At 36.0% G+C, this 13,789-nt stretch overlaps 1 protein-coding gene across 1 annotated transcript in view; it reads right to left on the bottom strand.

The window, feature by feature from the left end:
• Positions 1-3,829, bottom strand: part of LOC134540834 (aspartate aminotransferase, cytoplasmic-like) — a 50,695-nt gene extending 46,866 nt beyond the window's left edge. The window contains exon 1 of the mRNA XM_063383803.1: positions 3,697-3,829. Within this exon, the coding sequence (XP_063239873.1) occupies positions 3,697-3,811 (115 nt within the window). The 5' untranslated portion in view covers positions 3,812-3,829. The remainder of the gene's footprint in view (positions 1-3,696) is intronic.
• Between the last annotated feature and the right edge of the window lie 9,960 nt (positions 3,830-13,789).

The raw sequence follows: 13,789 nt of genomic DNA, 5'->3' as shown, positions 1-13,789 counted from the left end.
GTTCATCGATCTATTGGACTTTGTCACGTCAATATATATATATGTATATATATACTTATATATATACACATTAACGATGGTCTTCCTAAGTGCTCCATATAACTGGTAAACACCTCTGAATTTAGCAGTAAAACACTTTTACGAAAAAAAAAATATAGGAAGTATTTAACATGAAACGCTAAGCGTCTAGATAATGTTTAATTAAACCAAGTTCTACACCAACCGAAAATCTGACCTGTCATAAAAAAAAAAAAAAAATACACTGAAATATTTTGAGATAAATGACGTCAGAAAAAAAATGTTGGTGTATTAAGATGTAAACACAAAAAAATTATTTAAATAAACTTACTACAAAAGTAAGTTCTGCAGTGGTTTTAATATTTTTTTTTGGGTAACCATACAGATGCTTAGTATTATATCTTAAATACTTTATTATTTGCAATATAATTTTTATTTAAGCTGCATCTTCAAAGGCGTATAACAAATATTTATACCGTCAAGCCATATATATTTTTCCATATTATTTTTTCACGATGAACCAGCAACTGATATTTTTGGGGGATTAATAATCACCACGTGTGCGCACATGCTACAAACACATACGTTACGCCAATTCGTTAAATTAGTTAGGTTTCCAACAGCGAACAGTTTATGAAATAGTTTTCATAGTAAGTTCAATAATAGACCTATAAATTACCAACTAAGATAAAAGTAAGAGTATTTACGTTTACACTAACGACGGTATTCTGTTATAACTGAGATAATAGCATATTTATTTTCAAAAGGCTTTTTCGCAAATTTTGGGGGAACGTATTCATCGGGTGGTAGGAAATTCACAAACAAGCAACTCCTGTTGAACGCACGTGTGGAAAAGAACCAGCGCAAGTATTACAGGCGCGAGCAGAAGTGCGCAGTATTTGAATTTGGCGCGCTTCAGAAGGGCCGCTCCATTGGCCGAGAGGACGCCCGATAAAAAGCGCTGGTGGCTTCCAGACGGCGGGAAGAAGGCAATGAAGCCGGGCGCAGAAGTTCGGAGCAGCTCATGCCATCGAAGGTAAAACCAAAATGGGGGAATAAACACTATAACAAACCACGGTGTTTTCAAGTCATTTAATCAATGTTTTGTTAGGACGTTGTCACGTTAAAACTATCGTCCGTAAACCGACTTTACAGACAACAAATTTTTTTTGTTGGTTAAACTACATATACTTATTTTAATATGGTGGAACAGAGTTGATCCAAACTGATATTTCATAGTAGAAAAGAATAGGTCACCCTACAAAATAAAATTTTCTATCTGAATTTACACTTCGTTACATACGAAACTATGCAAACCTAATATTTGTGACAGTTAATATTCTTGATTTATTTCATTTTAAAAACAAATATTGTCGGTATTAAACACGCTTTTTTATCTCTGTGCACCCATGAAGGAAACGCGTTTGTTTTTATTTATAGCACCCTCTGAAATTCTGAGTGATTAAAAAATATATATTATCAAATTTAATGATCTCTTACTTTAGCTGAGCCAACGTCACCTGTCCATTGGTTACAGACTTGCTGAGGCATGATTTGATGCTACTTTTGTTTTGAGATTTTACCCATTGGTTTAAGAGTCTAAAAAAAGTAACTTTGCCTAATCGTAGAAGCAGCACATCAATGATTTTAGCTAATCGCAAAATACATCGGCGAATATCTATTCCGATAGCTTAGGTGGATGTGTGTAAGGGGGAGGTTTTTTTTTAAAGCTTAATTAATGTTATATTACAGTATCTAAAACTACGTGTTTTCCTTGTATCACAATTATATAAATTAACAGTTATGTTTTCGGAATTTTAAATGAAGACTGTACCCAAAACAAACAAGGTCACAAGTAAAGTTTAAGACCATTATACAAATTTGATATAGTGCTAAGTGTTTCTGAAATTCTGGTTGAAATTAATAATTAATAATTATTATTAGTAACACATCTTAAAAACATTTTAATGGCTTTAAATGTTTTATAAGAAAATTTTACAAAAATAAAGGTATAAAAAAGCGAAATTTTTTAAATGTAAATTTCTTTACTAGTTATATAGTTCTTACGAAACGTATTTCTTCAAAAGACAAAAATTTATACGCACTACATTCGTTAAAAAAAACTTTTTAAAGCAACTTCTAGACAAGTAAAGGTATTCCAAAAATATAAATATTGAATATTTCGACAAGTAATGTGTTATTTAGTCATGTCTTTACTATCAGTTTTAAAAGTTATTAATATTTGAAAGCTATTTTTACCTGAATTTTACAGCGAAAATTTCTCATTTTAAATATGTGTTGTATTTTATTGACTTATTTTACGTGGCAAGTTAAGGCGTCCTGCCTTGTCTTAAAAAATAGCAAAAGTGATAAACATGGTTTAACTTATAAGATATTTAAAACTTTAGTTTAAAATATTGTTTAGAAGTATATCTAAAGCTATCATTTAAACAGCCTTAAAAAAATTATGTGGCACACTATTTTATAAAAACTAATCAAAACAGACAACTAAATAAATATATGTAATCGTTTTCTAACAATAATCCACACACATTCACGCATATCCAATATCACATTACTGACACCACAGCTAAACTTGAGCATAGGAGTGTAATAAGTACACGAGTAATGTTTTCTTAAGACACCGAAAATGAATTTTTCAGCCTGATTCCACTCGGTAGTTCATTCTAGGTACATGCCGTAGACACAGAATAAATATACAGAATACATGTATAGATATACATATATATAAATATATACATATATAAACATATACACACACACATATACAGAGAGAGAGTATGCAGCTGTCTTTTGCTGTGGGATGAGCAAAGAAAAAATTATTTGATAACGTGAGTGGTGTGAGCGTGTGTGTACCTATATACCGCGTCGGGAACCGAAGTATTGTAACTTGACGAGTTATGAAAAAATAATTAAATATGAGAACTATTTTTTACGATGTGCGTGCAGCATGAAAAAAAAATTTGACAGAATTGAAAGTGCCACATACAAATATAAATATTAATATATTAGCCTTTAAAACATAAACTTAAGTTTTTTTTATATTAAATACTGGTACGTATAATCAAAAACATTTATTCATTGTAAATATTAGTGATAGATATTGAGTTTTCAAACTTTTCAAAGTGCATTGTCGAGTATTTTTACACAAGTCAGTTCATTTTTCCGTATGCAAAATTTATTTGCCTTACAAATTATTACATTATTTAATAATTAATTAAAATAAATAAATTAGTATATATTCAGCATATTTATTAGTTAAAACTTATCCCCATTATTTTATTAAATAAAATAATTAATTATTGTTACAATTAATATCAAAAATAGTTCCGTGTACTTATGGATCAGTGCATGCAATTTTTTCCCCCTTTTTTTTAAGCAGTAAAAGGAAATGTGAAGTTTCAACCAAAGGAAAAAGACTTAGAAACTTTGGTGACATAATGTATCAGGGGGCCAAAAGAAAATCTGTAGCAAACCCTTTGGGAGGCGATGATGGGGAAAAAAAAAGAAGGGGGGAGAGGATTGTGAGAATTCATCGTTCCCGTTTCGCAGTTAAATGATTTTGCAAGCGCGAGACACAAGAGGTTTAGACAGGGAATGGGGAGGCGGTAGGCGCACGGATACACAATCAAAACCCCTTGTGTACTTATCGCTCACCTCCCATCAGCAGCTCTACTTTCTGGTCGGAGTCGTCGCTGGCGTAGCGCCGCCGCAGCTCCGACAACTCCGTCAGACTCGCCGAAGAGCCGTTTCCTTGGAACCTGCCCGCCATTGTCCTAGGAGAGATCAAGAGCGCAGTTCAAAAAAGCAAGCCGCCTGGCGGCGCCTCTATATACGCTCTCTCCCCCTCACCACTTCCCCCCCCCCCCCCCCAATCATCAACACTCCCTCGCCAAACCCCTTCCACGCCTACGGAGTCCGGAAACCATCGTCTGCGAAGGAGTGGGGGTGGGGAGGAGGAGGAATTACCAGCGTGTTTCACCATCGCTATCGGGTCGGACTATCTCGACGTTGACAAAGGGGAAGCCTTCATTTCACAGACGAGAGAGCCACACCCGAAAGTTTCCCGAAGTTCACGCTCGCTTTCCCCCCCCCCCCCCCCCCCCCCGTTTTCATCGTATAAACCGGCGTGGCATTAAATTTTGCGGTCGATTAAGCTAGGTTAGATACTTTTATAAATACTTTAAAACATTGTGGATGGTTGGTTACATTAGGTAGGTATAGCTACATTAAAAATACTGTAAAATCATTTTATGGTTGATTAGCAAATAACTTTTTTTTACTACGTAGCATTCCAGGTGCTAGGAAACCGTTTACATGATTTCACAGTATTCTTTAATGTAGCTATCATAACCAAATCAACCGTCCACAATGTTTTTAAAGTATTTATAATGTAGCTAACCCAACCTTATTGACCATTAGTTATCATGAGTTACAATGAACAAAAAAAAAAAAAAAAAACCCTAAGATGCACGATCGGGCGTTAGGCTCTCTCGTCTGTGAAAAGAAGGCTTTCCTTGACAAAAGGTCTCTCTCCGCTGGCCCTAAGAATGGCACACACACAAGGCAGGGTAGTGGGTTCCCGGGGGGCGGGGGGGGGGGGGGGGAATTAATTTCCAGGATTTAAATGAAAAGAAAAAAAAATCTCGAGCCAAGACGTAATAAGAAAATCAATGCAATTTAGCTTCATTAAGTTTGCAGAGAGGTTAATTGAAAAAAAAAATATATATATATATATATTTTAATCAGAGGGCTATGATGATGTATTCCATTCCTCCCACCCACAAACATTTACAGCCAGATATGCCTCGTTCGCAGAAGTGGCAGGACTTGTGTTTACAAGTGCGGTTGAACCCTCGTTAATCCGGACTAACTGGGACAAAAAGCCAATCCGAACAATCTATAATCCGGATAATCGGGTAATATGGGTGCAACGCGAATCAAAATCCTTAAACAAGCAGACTTACCGTAACATACCAAGTTTTGTTAACAAAAATGCAAAGTAAAGATGCCATACATTGTTTTCAAGACATTAAAAAAATATATTAAAAAATTACTTTTCACATAATTTACTATCAAAGAATTCGTCCATGATGTTTTGTCAGATGGCGCGCTTCTTAAACTCAATAAAAACCATTTCATTACCAAAATTCTACAATCTATGCAGGTACTGTGCCATGAATCAAACTAAAAAGTGAATTATCTGGCGTAGCCTACCTATGGTTACGCCGTGGTTAATAACTTTAATGTGAACATTAAATAAAATTTCTAAAAACTTGATCAGGATTTTTTATACATCCAGATCAACGAGGTTCTTATAAACGTGGATTTACTGTAGTCTGTGTTTAATGCCTGTTTGCACAAGTGTTTCTGTAAGAATGTCTTTCTATACTAATTCGACACGTTTCATGTATTTAATAAAATTTACATTAAGTTTCTTTGTTTTTGAACGAAATCAAACAATCCAACTTAAGAAAGTAAAAAAAAAATAAAAAAAATATAGAAGTTTAGTTTTCTCAAAAAAACAAAAAAAAAAACAACACATTTATATGAGTAAACGTTGGGAGTTCTAAAGGTCTACTAGGTATTCGCCGAGATTAAATTGCAGCAAACTTCGTTTTAAATTTCAATAATAATAATTATCCTGGCTACAGCCCTGCATACAGCGTGCAGAGCTTACATGGAAACCACGTGATTGTAAAACTGCTCAAATATAATCTCGAAAAGCATCCAAGAATAATCCGAGGATGTGCGAGTGATTCTGTGGCCGTAACTCTTAAAAAAAAAAAAAGTTGTCTGTAAAGTCGGTTTACGGACGATATTTTAACGTGACGTCATAGAAAAACATTGATGAAATGATTCCATACTTTTATGAATAAAATTGAATCACTTTTATTGAATTATCACTATTTTGTATGGATACAAAGAAGGAGTGAAATGAAATCTACAATTTAATTGATAAATTTACTTTTATTTGTACCCATTAATTCAAATATGTTTACTACTTTAACGAAAAGATTATTTAACTATAACTTTTATACATGTTTGCTATTTAACTTCTTCCAATCTGTGTTAATCCGTTAAGGATAGGACGATGATAGGAAAAGTAGGAAACGAATGGGAGTGTTTCAAGTTTAATGTGCTTCGAAAAAGTCAAATCGATGGTTTGTTCCAATCGAGTGGAAGAGAGATAGATGCGGCGCAAGCGTACAATGAGCGTAACGGGACAATGTGCGCAACGGGACACTTTTTCGTGCGAGCAGCCGGCGTTCATCGATTTATAAGACGTTTCCACCTAAAAAAATGTTAGTATAATTCGCTATCTTTAACTTCCAAAAGGGGCCTAAATGTCTCGTGCGCCCAAGGGCCCCAGCATAGTTTCAGACAGCCTTGCTCGAAGATGTTGACGATTCCCTGGCTGATCATTGAGCCTGCAGCCTTGTGTTTCCGTGAGTACGTAACGAAACTACTTAGAATTTCCACGACGAGCCACCAACTAGAGAAACTGCCTTGGACTACATTCGTCAGCAGATAAACACCCAGACTAAAACTTCTGAATACGTATTACCTTCACCCTATCAGTTGAAAGTTGGTAATAAAACAAAAAATAAAAAAAGGCGTGAACCAGTCTTTCAGTACTTGCCAGAGATGTGTTAACATTTAACCGCGGAAACGAGCGAAATTCGCGTGTTTCAACGTTGCAAACACAACTCATAATATAAAAAATTCCTCGACACGAAATTTCAAGTAGAATTCTTTAAAATAATCCCCAGCGTGATAAATATACGCAAAATTGTGTTAGCAACAAAATTTCCGGACGCGAACCACACGTAGTTTCCGCACCGGCCGCTAGAATTCGCTGCCGCAGCAGCTCCGTCGACTACCGAATCATTTCGCGTGCAGACCAACATTTTAAACTATATAATGAAACGGCTCTGATAAAACTGAAAAAGAATTAAATAAAACATAATTATAGCCCTCCCGGCTTGAGACCTGATTCTCTAAAAAGGAATTTTATTATAAAACTACCCATATTGTTGAAAATTCATTGAACAGTTAATAATATACAGTTATCCTTTGGCTTTGTGAACACACACGGCCAAACGGATGCGTTCAAGTCATGCGTCCGGGGTTACGTTACGCACTTGTGGACGCGGTTTCAAGCTGGGTTTATAAACTACGCATGAAACGCAAGACGTGATCTGTTACAGAAATCACTTTTTTTTTAAGTTCCTGCTTATAATATACGCAAGGCGCAATAGCGAAAACTCAAGTATTGTATAAATTCCAACTTCCTTTGCGCTTTGGCTTGCGTTTTCTAGAAGAGAGGTGTTCCGAAAAGTTTTAAAGTTCATTTACAAATATGCTCACGATGTTCTTTTTTTTAAATATATACATAATGTTTACCTTTTTTGCAGTGATAGAAAATCCCTTTTTAAAATCAATTTGAAAATGTCTTTTTTTATTGTGATAGAATTATCAAAAGAAGCTCGTGGTATACAAATATGTTTTCTAATTATTGTACATTTTTTAAGTTGTAGGGTTGGTGTAGGGTTGGTAAAGTTTCGCGTGCTTCTGTGATATTCTTGCGTTTCTTATGTAGTTTGTGAACACGTAACCTAGGTTTTCCCAATTTCCTGCGGCATTGCGACACACACAGCTACCTTTTTTCGTGCCTTGATACAGCGGGTCACTAACCCAAGGACGTCTGGTTCCTACGGGCAATGAAGTGATGAGGAAGACAGGTTCATTCCCCGATCCCCCCCCCCCCCCCTCAAAATCCCTCAGTCACTGTCCGGCAGTCAGGCATAGAGGCCAGGACCAATGACTAGAGACCTGTAAAATTCGCGGATTCATTTCGCGAAAGGATAGAGTCCAAATACTTTTGACATTATTTTGCTTCAGTGATTGGGCCACAGTTTATCTGAAGGACTCTTGGGCCAATGAAAAATCTTTAACAGAAGAATTAGCGAATCACGATCATTCCAGTCAACAGGTGTTACGAGTCGGTAACCAATCAGCAGATGTCATTTGCACGAGTGCATAGAGGAGTGCATAGAGTATATCCTTTAGGGATTTGAAATCGCGAATTTTACAGGTTTCTGCCAATGACTCATATTTTATTTCGTATTTAATTTTTCCTAGCCTTTCAAATAGTCAGAATTTTTTAATGTATATTTAAAAGACCAAATAAAAAACTAATATTTTTTTCGGCAAGAAATTTTGAACCTTATCACGCATTGGCCACCAGCCTTTGTTTTTGAACCAAAACGTTTTTTTTCCAGATTATTCTGTTCCATTTTGTTCTAATTCATTATGCACAAATAGTGTTGAAAATTCAAATTTTGCTGCTTTTTATGCAAATTATGTTCACTTTATATATAATCCCTACTAAACCCATACTGATGTTATAAATGCGAAAGTGTGTTTGTCCGTTTGTCCTCCTTCAACGCAGCAACGTATTGACATGGATTTCATTTTTGTATTAAAATATTTTATGTGCCGGAGAGTGACTGACTGACAAGTGACATTTTTAAGGAATAACAGGGAAAATTTTCCTTCAAAATAGCAATTTTGTTCCCTTGAAATAGGGAGATTTTTATTTATCTGAGTTTTGAGATTGTTTGTTGAAAATTTTTCCCCTTAAAAACGGGATATTTTGGCGGATTTTCGGCAATTTTTGGGCAAACTTTGGGTCATTATTGGTAAAATTTTGGAAACTTTTAGTAATTTTTAGCACTTTTTTTGGCCAATTTTGAAGTTCAAAGACAAATGTAAAGGTCGTCAAAGGTAAAGTGCGTCTAAAATGGCTACTGTGACGTCACAATTTAAGATGGCGGAAGGATCCACGTCTTCACAGCCTGAAACCTGGTTCAGGACCAGTTATTATATACTACTTATTTAAATGGTTATATTTTCAGCATACTATTTTAAAAACTTGAAAAAAAATCGAATACTCAACAATTAAAATTTAAATTTTTGTATAATGGCTATTAATGTGCTCAGTTAATACTGGAAAGGTATCCAGGCAACGGTTTACAAATAACAAAATATTGGAGGTACTGGATCAACGCAAACCAAATTCCCTAGTAAGATTCCGGAACCAGTATTAATGCAAATAATATTTTGTAGTGATGCATTTGTTTTCACGTAAATGTACGAATGAAAAAAATCTTGTGATTTTACATAAATATTTGTGTTCTATTAAAAAAAAAACCGTGCATGGTGAAAGGTGGTCTCAAAATAGTCTCAGGAAAAAATTCTTTCGTCGCTGCGACATCTCAGACGGACGAGAAAAAAAGAAAAGAAAATTGCGTGTTTCGGTTATTTGAAGAAGCGTGTAATAAAGGCAACAAGTAAGAGGTTATCGTGTCGTGTCATTGACGCACGAAGTTTCGTCTGGGTCAAAGGTCATCGCTGATACTTGACCATGGAGGGTACAACGTTTCAGCAGTTGCCACTGCATTTAGTTTATTTTTTTCCGAGCCAATTAACGGGGAAAGCGGCGAAATGGAACACGAGAGAGACAGGGAGAGATAGAGAAAAATCGGCGACCTCTTCGGACAGAAATAAATAAAAGGTCGCGTTTAAGGTGATGGGGGTTAGGTTTGACCCCAGGAGAGAAAGTTCACGCACCAGGCTACTATTTTGGTTCGTGCACAGCTAAAGAATTTTCACCTTCAATTCACGAATATAGCTCGCAGGTTTGCCAATTATCCAGGCCTGTTCGTCTTCCGCCATCTTGGTTTCTTCCATTCCCTGAAGCATCTGGTCCGTTCGGCACTGGTTAAATGGCGCCTAATTGGAATCCTATACAAGCTGTTCTTTCTTCTAATAATCGTTTCTTACATTTTCAAAAGTATAAATACCCCATATGCCTCAAAATGTTTTTTTTTCCCTCACTATTATTCGTGATTTGTTGGTAAAATTGTTGTACCGTGAAATTTTTTTTAAAGCTTATCAAAAAATGGTTTCAATTGTTCAATATTCTATGCATAAAATTTATTTTATTTGATTCAATTTGGCTAAGGCCAGTTGCCAAGAAATACTTTGTAATACTCATGAAAGATATTGTAACTTTGAACAAAACATAACCATTGTTATTTTTACATATATGAAAAAAAAAACACATTTGTCGAGATAAAACATAATATTTCTTATAAAAATTGGACCATTCAAGCATAATTTTTTAAACCATTTAAAAGATATACGAATATCCATAAATTAGACTTTATTTTGTTTAAATATGCTTATAAATGTTCACAATTAATACTGGAAAGCTATTCAGGGAACATTATACCGATAAATTTAACTATTGGAGGTACTGGGACAATACAAAGCATAAATTCCAGGGTAAGAATCCGAATTCAGTATTACTGTAGACACTATTTTGTAGTGATAGATTTGTTTTCATTTGAATGTACAAATGTACTTGTATATGAAATTTTATATAAATATTTCTGTTCCATCTACACAAATAATTAACAGTGTACCAATACACATGCACAACTCCAAAATACGAAGTCCTGTATGTATTATAACTTTTGAATATCCATCCTATTTTCGTTACATTCCATTGTTCTAAATGGCAAACCCGATTATTTAGACGTAGCGATGTCAAAAACTCTTCGTGTGAACACACTAAACATAATCGAATGAATGAAGTAATATTGACAAAATCCCATATATCTGCTAGGAACAATTATCAAATATATATTTTTTGTTAAAAGTCTCTACCAGAACCCGGAACATCTTGATTTCGATTTTTCCAACCTTTTTTTACGAATAATGTTTTAGTGAAGCTAAAATTATTGTTAGATATAGTCTTTAATACACCATAGGCTACTTTACATCACTTTTAGCACCTCACTTGTTTTTAATTTTTAACATATTTCTACTCTTGCTAGTAATTTTTTATTTGGTTTGTGCTGTACACTTTAAAGCTTGTTTTCATTTTCTTGGTTGTGGCTTTTAGTTAGGGTAACTCAGTTAAGTATTTTTGGTTTTATTATTAATTTATATGTTCTTTGTAAACATAACATGGTCACCTAAGTGGAAGACTTCACCACATGAAATAAGACAAACAATTCAAGGCCAGGCAAACGAAGAGAAGGTTTCTTACGAAATTAATTTTCCGATATCTTTCCTAATATTTAGGGTATTCGGTTATCGTTTCTAATGGCCTCGCAGTAGAAGGGAAGTCAATTAAAAAAAAATACAAAACTGTTCTGCGACTACTCTTTTTTTTTACAGGAAATTACTCAACGCATTTGCAACTCATTTAAATTTAAATCAAGGTCTTCAGGAAACGCGAGCTACATGCTTTCAAGACAACTAGTATTTCGGGGGAAAAAAAAAAAAAAAAAAAAAAAAAAAAATGAAGAAAGGCGCAGTTTGGGTCCGCGCCGGGGATTTTTCGTGAAAAAGTTGTAATTTTAATTTTCTTTTTCAGTTAAGTATTTTTGGTTTTATTATTAATTTATATGTTCTTTGTAAACATAACATGGTCACCTAAGTGGAAGACTTCACCACATAAAATAAGACAAACAATTCAAGGCCAGGCAAACGAAGAGAAGGTTTCTTACGAAATTAATTTTCCGATATCTTTCCTAATATTTAGGGTATTCGGTTATCGTTTCTAATGGCCTCGCAGTAGAAGGGAAGTCAATTAAAAAAAAATACAAAACTGTTCTGCGACTACTCTTTTTTTTTACAGGAAATTACTCAACGCATTTGCAACTCATTTAAATTTAAATCAAGGTCTTCAGGAAACGCGAGCTACATGCTTTCAAGACAACTAGTATTTCGGGGGAAAAAAAAAAAAAAAAAAAAAAAAAAAATGAAGAAAGGCGCAGTTTGGGTCCGCGCCGGGGATTTTTCGTGAAAAAGTTGTAATTTTAATTTTCTTTTTCAGTTAAGTATTTTTGGTTTTATTATTAATTTATATGTTCTTTGTAAACATAACATGGTCACCTAAGTGGAAGACTTCACCACATAAAATAAGACAAACAATTCAAGGCCAGGCAAACGAAGAGAAGGTTTCTTACGAAATTAATTTTCCGATATCTTTCCTAATATTTAGGGTATTCGGTTATCGTTTCTAATGGCCTCGCAGTAGAAGGGAAGTCAACTAAAAAAAAATACAAAACTGTTCTGCGACTACTTTTTTTTTTTTACAGGAAATTACTCAACGCATTTGCAACTCATTTAAATTTAAATCAAGGTCTTCAGGAAACGCGAGCTACATGCTTTCAAGACAACTAGTATTTCGAAAAAAAAAAAAAAAGAAAAAATGAAGAAAGGCGCAGTTTGGGTCCGCGCCGGGGATTTTTCGTGAAAAAGTTGTAATTTTAATTTTCTTTTTCGACGCTGCCTTAGGTCTCGCATTCTCTCGGTACTGGACTTGTGAAGGCTTTATGGATTCCTTTCGCTTGCGATCTTTCCTCCGACTTGCGTTTTATTTAATTCCGAGAATATTGTTACGAACCCGATGCGCGCCAGGTTCGGAGCTGGCTGGCGGCCCCGCACGGCCACTGACGTCACGAGTCGTCCGCTGACGTAAGGCGTGCCACGCGCGCCTGGCCGGATTACAAGGGGTCGTCGCTACCCCCTCCCCCCTTCACTCCTCGTGCAACGACCTGCCTCGGGCTATTATCACCTTTAGCGGCCTCGGAATTACAAACCCGCAGAGGCCGCCGCGCGGAGTGGCGTGAACAAGCGTCGCGGTTCTCGATGTTTCGGGCGTCGGATTGGCCTGGGATGACGCGACTGGTCACAGCTGCTCTCGTCGGTTCGATAAGATCGCCACAGGTAGGTACTTAAGCAGCGACGCTGGCCTCTGAGGGATTTCCGCGACAATTCCGAGCGAGTTTGGAGAGTTCAGCGAGTGAAGGGAAGTGCTGCATCGGCGAAGAGGGTGAGAGACACCGCCCCTCCCCCCCCCAATCCCAGAGTGGTGCGACGCGGAGTTAGACTGGATCGTGAGAGTGCGGCGACTGAGTGGCACGAGACTGTGTGTGCGGACAGGCGCGAGGTGAGGGGCGAACCACTGTCGAGCCTGGCTCCAGTGAGGAGTGCGAACTGCGGAACTTGACAGACATTGAGTGACTTGAGAATAAACATTTTTAAGTGCCAGTGATTGGTTATCAGATACTTTTAGAATAGTTTATTAGTAATGTAGATATGAGTAATTAATAAAATGGTAATAAAACCTAACGAACCCAGTTTTTCCCCACATCATAAATCGCAACATTATTTACGAGTCATATGAGACATCTGTATTTACTTTTCAATTTACTATCGATTTTCACTTATATTTAGGACAATATTTTTATTCTCACTTTGGGTCTTATTGGTGCTCTGCAAGCTCTTCGCAATGACACCCGAACAAAAGTTCCAACTAAAACTAGTTTCCATGCGACACCAAATTTATAACTTCACACAAAGCTGATTTGTAACAATCAACGCGCATGCGCCTACACTGGTGCGATGACGTCACATGCAAAACAAACACCACGCAACAAACACGTACAGACATGTGGTCTCAACAACTGTTGACGCATTGTTAGTCTCGTAGTTAGCAGCGATTCAAATCTGACTGTATTTTGTCACATTAGAAAGATTTACCGACCATCATTCTAACGAGCGAATAAACGATATCACGTCTAGCGTATACATGTGCATATGTAATTATTCGGAGCCCTTCAACAAGGCTAAAAACGTTTTTTTTTTGACGTGACGTCTAATAAAT

This window comes from Bacillus rossius, chromosome 17 (genome assembly GCF_032445375.1).
Source record: "Bacillus rossius redtenbacheri isolate Brsri chromosome 17, Brsri_v3, whole genome shotgun sequence".
NCBI classification, from domain to species: domain Eukaryota; kingdom Metazoa; phylum Arthropoda; class Insecta; order Phasmatodea; family Bacillidae; genus Bacillus; species Bacillus rossius.
This window is presented reverse-complemented; position numbering and strand designations above follow the sequence as displayed.